This window comes from Netta rufina (assembly GCF_964035555.1).
Source record: "Netta rufina genome assembly, chromosome: 4".
Taxonomy (NCBI): domain Eukaryota; kingdom Metazoa; phylum Chordata; class Aves; order Anseriformes; family Anatidae; genus Netta; species Netta rufina.
The window spans coordinates 76,758,521-76,773,725 of NC_140127.1; the positions used below are offsets into that span (position 1 = coordinate 76,758,521).

At 59.5% G+C, this 15,205-nt stretch overlaps 1 protein-coding gene across 8 annotated transcripts in view; it reads right to left on the reverse strand.

Moving 5' to 3' along the window:
• Window positions 1–15,205, reverse strand: part of DCTN1 (dynactin subunit 1) — a 60,075-nt gene that overhangs the window by 8,061 nt on the left and 36,809 nt on the right. For 3 of the 8 annotated variants that reach the window (XM_084285564.1, XM_084285563.1, XM_084285569.1), the window contains 12 exons: window positions 14,557–14,577; window positions 11,550–11,738; window positions 10,106–10,141; window positions 8,603–8,800; window positions 5,789–5,993; window positions 5,083–5,161; window positions 4,470–4,629; window positions 3,452–3,556; window positions 2,982–3,173; window positions 2,127–2,243; window positions 1,143–1,295; window positions 464–624 (listed from right to left, as the gene is read on the reverse strand). In XM_084285564.1, the coding sequence (XP_084141690.1) occupies window positions 464–624; window positions 1,143–1,295; window positions 2,127–2,243; window positions 2,982–3,173; window positions 3,452–3,556; window positions 4,470–4,629; window positions 5,083–5,161; window positions 5,789–5,993; window positions 8,603–8,800; window positions 10,106–10,141; window positions 11,550–11,738; window positions 14,557–14,577 (1,616 nt within the window). The remainder of the gene's footprint in view (window positions 1–463; window positions 625–1,142; window positions 1,296–2,126; window positions 2,244–2,981; window positions 3,174–3,451; window positions 3,557–4,469; window positions 4,630–5,082; window positions 5,162–5,788; window positions 5,994–8,602; window positions 8,801–10,105; window positions 10,142–11,549; window positions 11,739–14,556; window positions 14,578–15,205) is intronic. The other 5 variants (XM_084285567.1, XM_084285566.1, XM_084285570.1 and 2 more) reach the window with 3 other exon arrangements.

Consider the following 15,205-nt stretch of genomic DNA (forward strand, 5'->3'; position numbering starts at 1 on the left):
TCTCCCAGGGAACTGAGCACGGGGCACCTGTGGGAGGGGGGACTGGGCTGCAGGGGGACAGACAGGGCTGGGAGCCTGAAGCCCAGAGCGAATCCCAGGCACAATTCAGCTCAGCAAGGAAAAGGCTGTGGTGTGGGACAGATGGAAAACAAAAATAAAAATAAAAATAAAAATCAACACACCAAGGCTAACCCTGAGCTAAAGACACGCAGACACAGCTGAAGAACCAGCCATGTACGGTAGAGATTTGAGTCCCCCGTGTGTTAGTTCTTGGGAAGAAAATGAGTAAGGGGACAGAAGAGAAGCAACCACCCCATCACAGGGCAACACCAAGGGCCCCTCAGCTTTGTTCCAGCCTCGCTGCCCAAATTTCAGCTCCAGCAGCGTCCGGGCCCTGCTGCGGAGCTGTGAGCTCCGTGCTTCCAGAGGGTGAAGGGGGTGGGAATTGGGGCTGGGTACTCACTGCTCGTATTTGTGCAGCGTGGCCTGCAGGAGGCTGAGGGAATACACCAGCCCTGCAGCAAAGCTCAGCTGCTCTCCCGGAGCGCCCCGGAGGCCAGTCCGCTCCGCGCAGTTCTCGTTCAGATCAAACTTCTCCTGAGCTTGTTTGCTGATCAGCTCGGCCTGTTGGGGAGGACAACCTTGGAGAATCCCCCTGCGCCCACCCTGATCTGTCCCACTTAGTCACGGACCTGACCAACTCCCCCCTGCACCCCTACCCCCAGAAAAACAAGCTTCCTGGGGAAGATTCGAGTCCAGAGGGAGAACAAGAGGGACAGCAGAGAGCCGAGCAGCCCGGTCAGCACTGCAAGGCACCAGGGCTGACAGCCCGCCCTGCACTGACAGACCTGAGCCACTGGTACCGTGGATGAGTGCTCCACTGAGCTATCACTGCCTCGGGGCAGGAATTTCGCTCCCTCCTCCTCCCAGGCAATTTTGAAAGTTCTCAAAGAAGTAAATGTTCAAAATCCCAAATTTACATGGGACAGGAAGAAAATCACAGCCACCACCTCCTGGTTAGGCCCAGTGGGCTTGCAGACAGTCCAAGCCTCATCAGCCCAGCCCAGAGCCTCGGTGCATGAATTAACACGAGCTCTTGATGAAGCCTAACCCCCCCCCAGGGCAGGCAGAAGCCACCCCACCTTGCAGATGAGCCGAGGGATGAGCAGCAGCACCAGGATGCAGTCGTGGTCGCCGCCGTGGCGCAGGAAGCTGTCCGGCATGAAGGAGGTGAGCAGGGAGACGTGCCGGTTGGCCTGCTGCACCTCCATCTGCCGCAGCTCCATCTCGATGGCCTGCAGCACACAGCACAGGGGCCGGCTCAGCGCCGCAGGGACACAGAGCCCCCCTCCTCCTGCAGCCACCACCGCCCTCCCTGATACCCCCCTGTCACTGCCCGGGGGCTGCTCTGGAGCTCTGGCCCCAGAGGAGTCGGGGTACACCACATCGCTGTGCTCACGAGCGTTTTCCCTTCCCGGCCAGCATTCACAGTGGGATAAAGAGCAGTGCTAATAGTGCCAGCTCTGAGTGCACTTTCAGAAGAAAACTTCCCTTTTTGCACAGCGGTGAGCTTGGAGCAGTTTGATGTTTCTGTTGGGAGAGGGGCACCCGCTTTCCCCAGCAGGGATGGATGATTTATCTCACACCATCTCCCCCAGCCCCACTGCTGGGCAGCAGAGGCAATGAAAATATCTCGGGGCTTTTTGGGTGCAGCACAGCCAGGAGCAGAGCAGGACAGCCTGCACCAGCCTGTGCCAACCCACGGGCACACAAAGCACACAGAACCAGGGATGGTTTTTCTCTTGATTGAACTGCTCTGCCCCATTAAGCCTCTCCTGCCTGTGTTCACCCTCACACCAGTGTCAGCCAGTGTCCCCCGTGCTGGTATCCTGCTCCCCCACAACGTGCCCTGTGTTCCCTGCAGCTCCCAGCAGCTGCCTCGGTGTTTCCACTGCTGGCAGGAGCACCACAGCCCGGCTCTGAGAGCTGCCCCAGGGCCAGCCCCACCACATGGCGGACACAAACCTGCCCTGAGCCCAGCATCTGCACAGTTCAGGGGCCTGGCGCACAGAAGTGCCCCGCGCCCAGTGGGTGAGCCTGGCACACAGCTCTCCTGCTGCCCCTACCTTCGCGTGGGCTTTTGTCTCTGCAAACTTAATCTTGAAGTCAAACATCTCGGGAGGAGGCTGCTGCTGCTTCTCAGCAGATGCTTCTTGCTGACTCATGAGTTCTCGGTTCACGTCCTGAGCACAGAAAGAAGCTGCTGTCAGACAGAGAAAACCACCACGGGAGAGGTCTGCAACCCTGCAACCCCACAGCTCTGCAGCACACCCACGCCCAACCTCCACGTGCCCCCTTCTCGGGTAGGGTGGGGAGAGCTCTGGGGGCTCATTGTGCAACACACGCAGTGATGGATGAACGTCAGGAGGAGGAACACGAGCACAAATGCTCCATTGACTCCAAGCTGTGTGACAGCCAAGGACTCCACACGGACTCATCACCCCTCTCCTCTGCACCGCCAAAGCCGAGGGCCAAGAGCAGTGCTGGAACAACCCCACGCTATCCCGACCTCTCCAGGACTCAGTTCCAAGCCTGGAGCAGGAGCAGCTCAGCAGAGCAAAAGGCCAAAACCCCCATGTGGTCAGCGCTGACTTCAGCAGCCTCAGGCAGGGGCCCTGCCAGTGAACTCCCCCTCGGGGTGGAGGCCAGAGGGCCAGGCCTGTCAGAGGTCACACCAAGCCCATGCAGCCTGGCACTGCTGGAGGCTCAGGGAAGCTCCCTTCGCAGCCCTCTCTGCAGGCCAGCAGCCATCTGATGAGAGGAGAAATACCTGTTCCCACCAGCCCATCCCCAGGGGCCCACATGTGCTGCCTCCCTGTCACTGAGGTCTGCTCCCGAAGGCCCTCAGCTCCAGGGGGAAGCACTCCTGGCTGGCAGCGCCTGCTCCCCAACCCAGCCCCCTGCAGCACCGAACGCCCTACCTGGAGGTGAGCAGTCAGCTCTCTGTACTTCTTGATGGTCTGCTGGTAGTCGGCCACGGTCTCCTGCGCAGCCTCCACGCGCTTCTCGGCCTCGCGGACCCGCGCCGTCGCCATGTCCAGCTGCTCCCGGAGCTCCAGCTCCGTCTCCCGGGCGTTTTCCTGCAGCTCATCATTCATCTCGTTCATGGCTTCCTGGCAAGGGGTGGCAGGGGACGCAGTTACCCCGCAGCCCAGTGTTTTTGGAGCAGAGCTGGGGGGCACCCTGGGGTGCAAAGGCCGTGCCCTGCGTACCACACGTGCACACTGCTCCAAGTGGCACCGAGCACGATGCCTGAGGAGGCTCCCAGACCCCTCTGGCACTGCTGCCAGGCAGCTCCCAGCACCTCGGGCAGCCTCACTGCCCAGCCACACGGCCGCTGTGGAGGAGGCAGCGCGAGCACTGCCCCTTGTCCCGGAGGAGTTTCTCTTACCAGGTCCCCGACAGTCTCACGCAGCTCCCGGACCTTCTCCTCCAGGTCCAGGTTTCTCTCTGTCAGGGTCTCCACCATCTCTTCAGCGCCCAAAGCAGCATCCACCTGGAAGCACACACCCATCACAGTACAACCCAGCAGTTTCAGGTCACTTCACACCACAGTGGGGTCGTCCCGTGGGACATGGCTGGTGCGTCCCCCCCCCCAGTGACAGGGAACACCAGGACAGCAAACACCTCAAACCAGAACAGCCCACAGGCAGTCCTGTAGCCCCAACAGGAAGGGCACAGGAAAAGCAAGGCCTGGCTGTGGCTCTTAGGGTTGTTACTGGCTCTTCAGCTGCAGCCCCAGGGCACGATGTCGAACAGCTTCAGGTCAGCGTAAATGCTGCCGACCTTTGGGCTGGGTCTGTAGACTCCTGACACGGCCCTAACCAAGCTCCCCGAGGGCCTGGTGGTGCTTACACACAGACACTTAACAGAGAACGGGTGTCACAGTCCTTGCCCTAAGAGGCAGCACCTCTGCCAGCAGCCCACGTCCACACAACCCCGGCAGTGCTCAGGTAGCGCGGGGCCAGGTCCCTGGGGGGAGCAGCTCAGAGGAGGGCCCAGGCAGCTCTGCAGGGAGCACAGATCCATCCTGGGGGCTTCCTCAGGGCGGCCCCACACCCACACCCACATCTCAGCCTGGGGAACACCCCACAACGATGGCCAGGTAGGGAGGTTACAGGGACCAGACCTCAGGGAGCTGCTGGGAGGCACAAGCAGCCGCCTGCGCCCCACGCCCCGGAGCCACCCTCACACCCAGCAGAGCCCTGCACAGCTCCAGGGCTGGAACAGCGTTTGGTTATGAGTTCAGACCAGAAATTAAAGTCCCTGCAGCAGTATCACCAACTGGGAGATGGACAGAAAGAGCTGCGTGCCAAGAGGTGACCCAGAGCTGCCTGGCAGCGGCTGCTCGGTGCCCAAAACCAGCCCTAAGCTTTCTCTCCCCACCCACCCTCTGTCGGTGGACTCACCTGCTCCTTCAGCTCATCGACCGTTTTCTCTGCCTGCTTCACCTCTTCCTGAAGCTTCTCCCTCTGCTGGCGCAGGGACTCCAGCTCGGTGTTCTTCTTCTCCATTTGTTTCTGAAGCTTCACGTGCTCCTGCTTCTCCGAGGCAGACAAGTCCCGCATCCTTCAAGAGAGCGACCAGACTCAGCACAAGCCCAGCAGAGGCCAAGAAGCCGTCCCCTCGCAATACGCCGCTCCTGGTGGGCTTCAAGACACCCCCACCCCCCGTTGGTGCTGGCTGCCCGCTGGCAGTGAGCTGCTGAAGAGCCCTGCCAGCCTGCACGGACCAGCTGGGCACAGAGGGGAGTTTTTTAAGCTCTCCCAAGGACGCTTGTGATGCCCAACCAGTGCCTGGGCCAGCACTTTTGGAAAAAAAATCAGAGCTACAGGGGCTGGAGGGAGCAAAGGCAGAATGGGAAACAAACAGAGCACAGGAGGGACAGGGAGGAAGGAACAACTACACATGGGATGGGCTAAAGCTCGGAAGGGAAGAACCAAGGGAGTAAAGACCAAGAGGGCACGGGCTCTCCCAGGGAGCAACTCCAGCAGCAGCCTCCCAGCCTTTTGGGTCTCCTACCTTACGAGAGCTTCCTTGAGTCTTGCATTTTGCTCTTCCAGCTGTTTGACTTGGTAACTGGATGCTGCTCCATCCGAGCCTGGAGTGGAAAGGAAACATCTCAGCTCTCAGCCCTCCTGGCCCCCGGGGTTCAGCAAAACCAAACTCAGACAAAACAATATCGCTCCCTTCAGCAACGTCCACCCGTCCCTGCAGGCTGTCTTTGTCCTCTCCACATTCTTCCAATTCCCTCAACATGTCCATCTTTCTGTCACATCCCTCTGCCTGCATGCCATATCTTCCACAGGTTTGATTTATTGCAGGTATAAATACAAGTATTTATACGTGCATAAGTGCTCAACGGCTGGCTCGTTCCCTGCTGTGTGTAATTTTTAAAGCTCACCTTGAATACAAAGAGCTACGAGGCCACAAGGGAATCAAATCAAGGGCAGTGCACTGGTTTTGAAGCTATGCTCAGTGCAAAGCCGGCAAGCTGGATCTAAAATCAGTGAGCAGCAGCAGCTACGGTACCTGTCGCGTGAAGGATGTGTCACAACACCTTTTGGGGTGGGATCCGCTGCCCCCAGCAACAGTCACGAGCACTAAAGCTCAGCCTCTGGCATTAAACCCGAGCTCCCCCAGGCCCAGGACAAGAACGCCTGTCCCCATGCTCAGAGAGCAGCAGCAAGGCTGCCACCCAGAGCCGCCTTCCCAGCTCCTCTCCCACCTTTCTCTTCGATCTCGTGCTTTAGGATCTCCAGGTCCATGGTGAGATATTCCACCTTCTCCTTCAGGGAGTCCACCTCCTGCTGCAGGGACTCTGCCCGCTCCTCCGCCATCTCCTTGTCCAGCGTTGCCATCTCAATCGCGTCGGCGGTGTCTGACATCTCCTCCATGTAGCGCTCCTTGGCTTCCAGGGCATCTTTGGCTTCCTGCGGGCGAGCACACGCAGCTGGGGCCGTGCCTGGGGTGCCCAGGGCCGGTGAGGAGAGCCCTATCCCAAAACCACGAGCCTCAGACCATCACAACTCTCACAGCTCCTCCAAAGGGAACGAGTCCAACTGACAAAGGGTGTCAGAGCTGAGAGGAGAAGGCAGGCCCATCGCCTTCCCCCCAGCATCCATCTCCCCTCTCCCCTCCATCAGAAGAGCCCGGCAGGAGCACCCCCAGCAACCACCCTGCAGGCGAGGGGAGGGGGGTGTGAGGGAAGGAGAGACCCGGACCTGCAGCGCTGGTGCAGGACCACACGAACAGATCGCTGGGGAAGCACAGGAAGGAGCCCCCGGGACAAAACAGGGCAAAGAGCAGAGAGGAGAAGCTCATTTCTCAGTGCTGAGTGCTGCTGCCTGCCCGAGAGCACCAAGCTGCAGCACGAGGAGCATGCTGGAGGAGCACATCGCCTGTCCCTGGGGAGCGCAGGGCACTGACACCGAACGGCAGACACCCGGTGACACTGCGGGCAGGGAGCCCTGCTTCATACCTCGGGTGAGGACAGCACAAAAGGCAGCTGAGAGAAGGCAGCCTAGAGCCATTGCTACAAGGACGACAAGCCTTCAGAAGAAGGGAGGGACCCAGGAACACCTTGGGGATAAGGACACCACACCCCAGGAGCCGGCACAGGGCTCGTGGGCACGGTGCAAACCCCAGCAGCTCAGCACCTTCCCCTGCTGAGCCACGGCAGCAGCAGCAGAGCCCGATGGAGAAACATTTCTCCATAAGGAGCAACGCCCAGGGCCATCAGCTCCCAGCCCTGGGGCATTCGCTGGCAGCGACTCTCACCAAGCTACCCTGCAGGGCAGGAGCTCAAGATACAGAATTTTAGCTAAAGGGAGAAGAAGTTTAACAAAGTAAAAGTCCACAACAGACTGGGAGCCCGCTGGAGGGAGAAATTGAGCCAGAGCACGTATGGAAAGGAACGGCAGAGACGTGTGTCTGTGTCTGTGTGTGTGTGTCTGTGTGTGTGTGTCTGTCTGTGTCTGTCTGTGCTTCACACATCCCCACGGTGGGGACTCTGCAGCGTCTCCGGGCAGCCTGCTCCGGGGTTTGATCACTTCCACACTAGAAGTTTTTCTTCCTGTTTAAACCAGATTTCCTGTATTTCAGTTCGTGCCCCTTTCCTCTTGCACTCCCAGTGGGCATCGCTAAGAGCCTGGCTCTGTCTTGTTCCCCCCTTTAATTAAACACGCTGATAACCCCCCAGCCCTAAGCCTTCCCTCACACCGTCAAGATGCGCTCGGCTCCAACACGGCTGCAGAGCACTGGATCAGCCAAGTGCTGTGCAAGACCAGCTCCTGGGACGCCCAGCTCCCACGTGGAACCTGTGCCGATCACTGACTCAGCACAACAAAGAGCAGCTCGTGTCACTGCTGTATTTATAACGCTGGGATGGAGCTGCTGTGAGCGACGAGCACTGTGCAAGGACACGCTGCCCACTCGAGGGGAATCCCCCAGCACAGCGCAGGGACAAGCAAGAGGAAGGACAGGACTCCTCACGCACATCAGGGAGTCAAAGACAAGCGTGCAGGGCAAAAAGAAATCCTTCACGGAGGAAATGAAAAGCAGCATGGCAGTTTCAAGAAATCTGTCAAGACACCCAGGCACTGGGACATCAGGGATGCCTAAGCCTGCAGTCAGCATCGGGGGAGATGAGCAGGTCCTGCACTGTTACCCATGGGTCTGCTCCTACTGTAGGAGCTCCAAGACCTCCAGGAACTCTCCCTCAGACTTTGGAGGAGAACAGCAGCTTATCAGCAGGTCTGGAATCTTAACAGTGCCATTCCCACAGCTCTGGCAGGGCTGCAGCAGCAGATTAAACCGGAGAAAGGCGGCTGCTGCCACACGGGGACACCTCCCCTGCAGGGTGAGATGCACGACCTGCTCCTCAGCCACTGCTCTCCATTCCCAGCTGTTAAAGGAAACCGCCCCTGACTCTGCCTTGTCTTACCCTGCACAAGGCTGACAGGAATCGATCTGTGGAGAGCGCAGACGCTCCTGCCTCAAGCTGTCTGACAGACGGGTCCGGCAGGCAGCAGAAAGCAAAGCAATCCCCAGGGTGCACAACATCTGATACCTTGACAGGCCTGTGCAGGGTCCGCCCAAGGGCTGTCTGCTCTCACAGCTAGCGTGGGGAAAGGAGGAGGCTACGGCTCCAGCTCCAGGACAGGCTGCAGACACTGCTGCCTCGACGCGCCAGGGGCAGCCGGCACCCACGCGCGTGCGGTGCGTTACACGTGCCGTGCAGCCTGTGCTCGGCGTTTGCACGGGCAGCTCAATACCTGGACCAATATTTACGATGGAGAGAACAGCGATAGGTGAGGTCAGAGGCCATTTCACAACCCTGCACGTATTCAGAAGGCCAAGAGCCAGGACAGTCCACAGTTTAACGCTGGGATATTAAAAAAAAAAAACAACACAGGACAAAGCACACAACTCCCACCCAAAACAAACAAATCATTCTCAGCAATTGAATTAGCCCTGGGATCATTCCCCCCCTTGTGCCAGCCCCAGCACCGTGGCTGCGCGGCTCCCCGGGGCTGCCCACCTTTTTGGCCTCCTTTAACCGTTTCTGGAGATCAGCCTGTTGCTCTTGCATTTTGCTCTTCCATTCCTGCACCTGCTCCAGCTGGATCTTGTACTTCTCGAGCTCTTTAAGCTTTGCTTTGTCTTCATTCCGCTTTATCTTCAGAGTCTCCAATTTTTCCTCCAGGTCCCTGACTTGAGAACGCAAATTTTCCTCCTCCTACAAAGTCAAACAAAGAATTACCAGAGGGAACAGGAGCATTGTTTGGAGAGACCTCCAAAGACGTTGATTTACCCCGCAGGGAGCAAACCTCAGAACCTGGCCCAGGCACCCGCCTGTAACTTGGCATCGTGGCCAGGGCACTGCCAGCAGAGCGCATCACTGCGTACTTGGGGCTGGAGTGAATCCATGAAACCTGCTGATCCTTTCTACAAGACCCCGTGTGTGATCAGTGCTCCTTGTTGCTGGCAGAGGCTGGCTCGCAGGTGATGCTGAGCACCTCGCCACTGACCTCGCAGGGAACGAAGGACGCCCGAATCTTTTAACAGAAATTAATAAACAACCCCCGAGGCAGTAACCCGCCCAAACCCACCCGTCGGTAGCTCTCCTCCTCCCCCTAGGGTCGCAGCAGCGTTACGGCACGCAGCAAACACTTCCACGGAGCAGATCTGACCGAAAGGTTCCCGAGCAGCCCGTGCTTCAGCTGTTAGCGTGCCACCCAAGCGCAGGCACCGGTGGGCACACCGCAAACCGTGCTCATGCACACGCCTGCTGTGCCCCGTGGGAGCTGCTCCCTTCTCCCTCCCACAGCACCCAGGCTGCAGACTGAGGCTGGCCTCTGTAAAAAAGGGGGTCCTGGCCACCGAGGCTACCGGGGTGAGCCTGGCACGAGCCTAAAGCCGGGAGCGCTGCTGCCTGGAGGCATCACAGCCCAAAGCTGGCTGTGCTGCGAGCCCCAGCGCAGCTCCAGGGGTCCCCCAGCTCCCAGCCTGAATCCACTCCTGTCCCAGGGGATTTGGGACATCACAAAACCGGCTTTCCCTTGAGTGAAAGACACGGCCCCGGGAGGTGCTGCCTGATCCTGGTCAGCGCTGGGCTGGGAAGGGCTGCACAGGGACACAGCCAGAGCCCGCAGCCTCGCTTTGTGACCAAAGGGGCTGAAAATAATGCTGGTACATATGGAAGGGCCCAGCCCCGAGGTCTCCAACAAGACTCAAAAGCTGCCCCCTCGGGGGCCGCATCCCACCCGGCTACAGCATCTCCCTGGACAAGCCTCCTGTTCTCCGGGGAAGGCAGTGACTGCCCTAAAAAGCATCGGGGTTAGCGCCGAGCTTCCAGCGCAGCCGGGTTGTCACTGGGGAGCTGCCTACGGGGAGGGAAAACATCACTCAGCACCAAGCCAGGACGGCATTCAGCCACGCGTGAGGTTTTGCTGCAGAGCCAGTTAGGTCTAGGCAGGGCCCCCCCCATTACACGGCTCCCACATGCAGGCTCAGCAAACCAGAGCCGCGGGGCTGCGGTCACCTGGCTGTCGGGGCCCACGCGTGGTGCCGAGGTGCTCTGGGGACAGAGAAAGGCCTGAGTTAGCCGGGCTGTCCTGGAGGAGATGAGTGGAGCCCCCCGGTCAGGCTGCTCGGGGCTGTCCGGCCAGGGCTGGCTGTCCCCACGGCCACCCCAGACCCATCCCAGCGTCCGAGCACCCTCACCCTGAGCACCCTTCCCGGTACCCACCGGGGTTTCCTCGGCTGCTGCTCATCGCTGTCACCTCACCCCGTGCCACCACCCTGTGCCCTGCCACCAGCGGGGACGTCCCGGGCTCCCCACTGCTGCCCACTCGACCCCACAGCAGGGAGACCTCATCCTGTACCTGCCAGGGCAGCTCCCACCGCAGGTAAATGCTGGCACCAGCACGCGGTACCTGGCTGCGGGCAAGGGCAGCAGGAGGGGACGCAGCCCTCCTCTCCCTGCAGGAGCCCAGGCTGAAAGCAGCCCCGTGGCTGGTGCTGAAGGGTCACAAAGCTGGGTGACATTAAGGAACGGGCCTTGAAAAAATCCCACGTCAAACAGCACAGGAAGACCGGGCTTCTCTGCTGCTTTCTCAGCCCTGGACGTGCTGCTGTCACCAGCGCTACCACACAAACAGCTTTTGCAGAGTTTCCATAAGCCTGGTACCAAAACCCTCTGGGCCAGGCAGTGCTCAGGGAATGGCAATATCCATCCTTCCTTCTTTCTTTCTTTCTTTCTTGCCTTCCTTCCTTCCTTCCTCCCCACCCGCTGTAACTCTTCCAGCCGTCTCCCTGACACGCAGCCTCGGAGCAGGCTCTCTGTCCTCTCACGCAATTAATTCCTCACCCTTCTGCCCTAAATCTTTCACGAGCTCTCATTTTAACTAATTACTACAAAGCAGGACGGAAGTAATGAAAAACTATTTTAAAGAACAAAAATGGAATGACTGCGCAGATATAACTGTTAGAAAGACCCAAGCCAGGGACAGAGGGGTCCTCCCCGGGGTCTGTGCCCCCGCAGGCAGCAGTGACCCGGGGCGCACCGCCCGCTGCGGGCTGCTGGTGGCAGCAGGGGGACGGGGGCCGTGTCCCAGCCCTGTGAGGACCCCTCGGGGACACCCCCTGCACTGCCTCAGCCCCTCAGCACATTCCCTGGGGTTGGTCTGATGCCACGTGTGTCCCACGGGGACCCGGGAAGGGAGAACGCACCAGGAGCTTAGTGAGGCTGTGGCACCCTTTATTTCTCCAGTGCCTTCCCAGGTCTGGGCCAGCAGCCTCTGCATCCCCCCAGCCGGCCCCGCTCCCCCCACAGCCCCGGCTGCCTGCGGGACGAAGCCTGGCAGGTCCCCACGGGGTGGGCACACGAGCCCTGTGCAGGGACCACCACCAGCCCCTTCCCTCCTACCAGTGCCGGGGAGGTTTCCCCGCTCCTCTCCGCACCGACCGCAGGCGCCGTGCCTTACCTTGGTGGGCGAGGGAACCATCGGTGCCACCGGCGAGGTGAGGGAAGGAGACGGGATGACGGGGGCCACCAGTGGTGTCTGGGCGGGCGTGCTGGGCTCGCTGCTGCTCATCTCCCCGCCAGAGGCAGAGGCTGAGCCCGAGGGCCCGGCCGTGCCGCTGGATGCCGCAGAACTGGGGGTCCGGGTGGGCTGCAAGACAACGCGGGCAGAGGGGAGCATCAGAGGAGCGTGTCCTGGGGGAGAGGGGCTTCACACCTCCTTCAGTCCTGCCTTCCTTTCACCACGGTGTTGGCCCATCGCCACCACTGTCCTTGAGACCCCTTCCAGCACAGAGGAAACCCAGAATAAAACTTCAGAGGTGCTTGAGGCTCTCGCAGTGTGAATACTTACTGGCTGCGATAGGAAGGGAGCAGGAGTTTGGGCACTGCAGTCCCACCCAGGCAGGGGGGATGCCCTGGGAGAGGGCTGAGGTCGGGCACAGCTCGCCCGGATGGCAGAAGGGGCTCTGCAGGGCACGGTGACAGGGGCACGGTGACAGCAAAGCGCCTCTGGCTACGCTGAGCACAGCCATGACCTGGTTTTACCGAGACCTGCAGCGTGCTGAGGATGAGCAGCACTCCGGAGATTTCCCAGCAATAAATTCTGTGGGTTTTATGCTACAGAGTCTGACTTGAGCAAAATTCATAGATACTCGGTTGCTGAAGGGAAGGTAAAAGGTTATTACGCCACTACCATAGCTAAAAAGCAAACAAAACCACAGAATTGTGTGCACACAAGCCCTGCTATGGGTCAGACGCAGCAGTCCCTCTGCTCCCTCCCGTGGTGACGGGGACAGTACGAGGCTGCCCTACAAACTGTTCCCTTGTGCTGCCACATCCACCCTGCTGCTGCAGTCAGGCTGAGCACCGAGATCCTCACGCTAAGCCCAGCAGCAGGCACTGCCTACACCCATCAGGTGAGTGTGCAGAGCGGTCAGCGAAGGGGCTGAGGGGGGCCCTCAGCACTGCCCGCAGACGGGACACGTGCCCAGGGCTTTCGGGGTTCCAGCTGCAGAGGATGAGACAGCAAAACCCAAAAGTGTGCAGAACCAGGGGCCGGGCAGCTCTCACCCCCCTGCTCCCCATGCAGAGGGCTGTGGGCACCGGGCTGCCACGGGAAGGGGCTCGCGGTGCGCCCAGCTCGGGCACGGGGATGCCGCCGGCAGTGCCATGGGGACACCGCAGCAGGGTCCCAAACCTGCATCCTCTGCTTGCAACTGGGCTGTGGGCACACAGCACGGATCCTAGGACAGCAGGAGGACAAAACGAAGAGTAGCGTGGGTTCACCGGAGCTCAGGGGAAATCAGAGGAACCTGAAGAAGCAGCGCAGCGGAGCCGCTTCAGCGGTGCTTACGGGGCTGCTAGCCGCAGGCTGGGAAGCCAGCAGCAAGGATTGGGGTTCACCCGATCGGCCCCTCATGGCCCTACACTGCTGAAGCACTCATCTCCATGGCACCTAACACCCTGTAAATTATCTTCCTGACTGTTTTACTCCTCAATCTTGGCTTTTTGGTGCACTGCCATCTCCCAAGGCACACTGCTCACCAGGCTGGGTGTGCACGGGCACTGAGACGGGCACGGGACAGGCACCGCTGCTCCCGCCTGCCAAAGCAGCACTGGAAACAGGGCAATCACCTGCCCCGCTGCAGCCGGGTCTTCTGCAGACTCCTCGCTCATTTTGGCCAAGCCAGCCCTGCTGCAGTTGCTGAATGCCCCACGGACAGGCGGGCTCAGCCCCCCTGCTGAGCACAGCCCCGGTGGTGCCAAGCCACCCACGGGATCCCCAAGAAACGTCACACTCAGAACAAGGAAGTTCAGAGGTGCTGCTCTGGGGATTAAAACTTCACAGAGTGAGCTTTAAGCTTCTGTGGGCAGGGAGAAACATGGCCCAGGGACACCCCTGGTGTGGCTTAGTGGTGCAGAGCCCGCTGACAGCCTGGTGGCTGGGGTCGAACAAGGTCCCAGGGATAGGATGGTGCCAGGACCACGGGGCAGCATGCCCTGGCACCCCTAGAGCCCCGAGCACAGCTACGGCACAACCCTCACCAGTGGCTCCCACTGAAACCAGTGTCCCAGGGCGAGAGCTGCCTGCTGACCCCATCTGCTGTGGCTGTGAGCCCGACCACAACCGGGTATGATGCTCGAGAGGGGCTCGCTGCAAACGCACAGGCCTGCAGCAAAAGCCCTGCCCTGTCTGAGGCATGTGGGGTTTTACACTTCTTGGCACTTTAGAGGAAATTTTGACCTACAGGTTTTACCCTTGCAGACTGCTCATACACTGCTCTCACTTTTTTTTTTTTTTTTACCCATGAGGTAAATACCCATGGATCAGCTGCTGCCCTGCTTTGTGTTTCTTGTACATGCCAGTGAAAACCAAGCCCTCCCCGCAGAGCACCCTCCACAGAAGAGATACGATCATTTACAAACCATAACTTGGCTACTGAAGAGTTCTTTGAGGTTTTATCTCCCTTGTTTGTTCTCATCTATCGTGTGCTGTGCTCCTCTGCTGGTCCTGCTTGCTGGGGCAGACCTCGACACGTGAGTGACTGTGCTGGAACCAGAGCAGTCCTAGCAGCTACCTCTTACCTCTCTCCTCCCGCTGATAAACTCAAGATGCTGCTGGAAAGTCTCCTGCATGAGCTAGCAAGAGTCAGTGAGCAGCAAGTAAGGACATTAAGAGGGACACCAAGCAGCGTGCTCTGCCAGCCAGGCTTGGCGTTAGTTCGCTGCCTGTAAGCTCCGCTGTTGGATGCGCTCTGGCTAAGAGCACCACATTTCTCAGTACAGTTTGCCCCAGAAGGCTGTACCATGATTCAGACTCACTCCAGAGGAGCACAGTTTTGTGAGCTCCTTCAGGTTCTGCACAAAGGACAACAGCAAACAAACGCGCTTTGGGGTCAGCACTCAGCGAGTTCGTATTTACAAATCCGGGGGTGCTCAGCCCCCCGCGCGCAGCTGCTGGTTCTCACCTTGGGCCGCCGGGTGGTGGTCTGGAGGGCAACAGGAGCAGAAGGCAGAGGAGGAGAGACATTCATACAGGGAAAGACAGGAGCAGAGAGACAGACGGCAGCAGCACAGCAGCAGATGCAGCAGAGAACAGGTAAAGGAAACAAAAGACATCACTGCAATTAGTGTGCGTGGCATCAGGTGTCGGTGCTCATTAACCCGCGCTCCCAGCACAGCTCCAGGTGAAACCCTGCAAGCAGAGCCCCCAAGGAGACAGAGCCCAGCAGCAGCCCAGCCTCCCGCTCAGGTTTTCTGGCCCAGACCGCCCGGAATTCGCCGTGCCCCGTCCCGGTTTCTCCCCCCGTAGCATCGCTGCGGGACCACAGGGCTGCCTGCAGCCCAAAACCCGCAGATCCCTGCAAGAGCCAGCCCCAGGACTCCAGCAGGCAGCCCAGGGGCAGAGGCTCCACTTGCTTCCGAAAAGAGCTTCGGCTTCACGGGCAAAACCTGGGCTGCCTGGGGTCAGCCTGGAAACGGCCCCGTTCCTGCAGCACTGCTCAGGGCTCGCCGGTGTTCTGCTGCCAACCGGGGGATCTCGCTCAGCACGTCTTTCCTAGAGAGGTCACGAAACTGAGATTGACTTTTTATTAAAAGAAATAGAGAGACAAAATT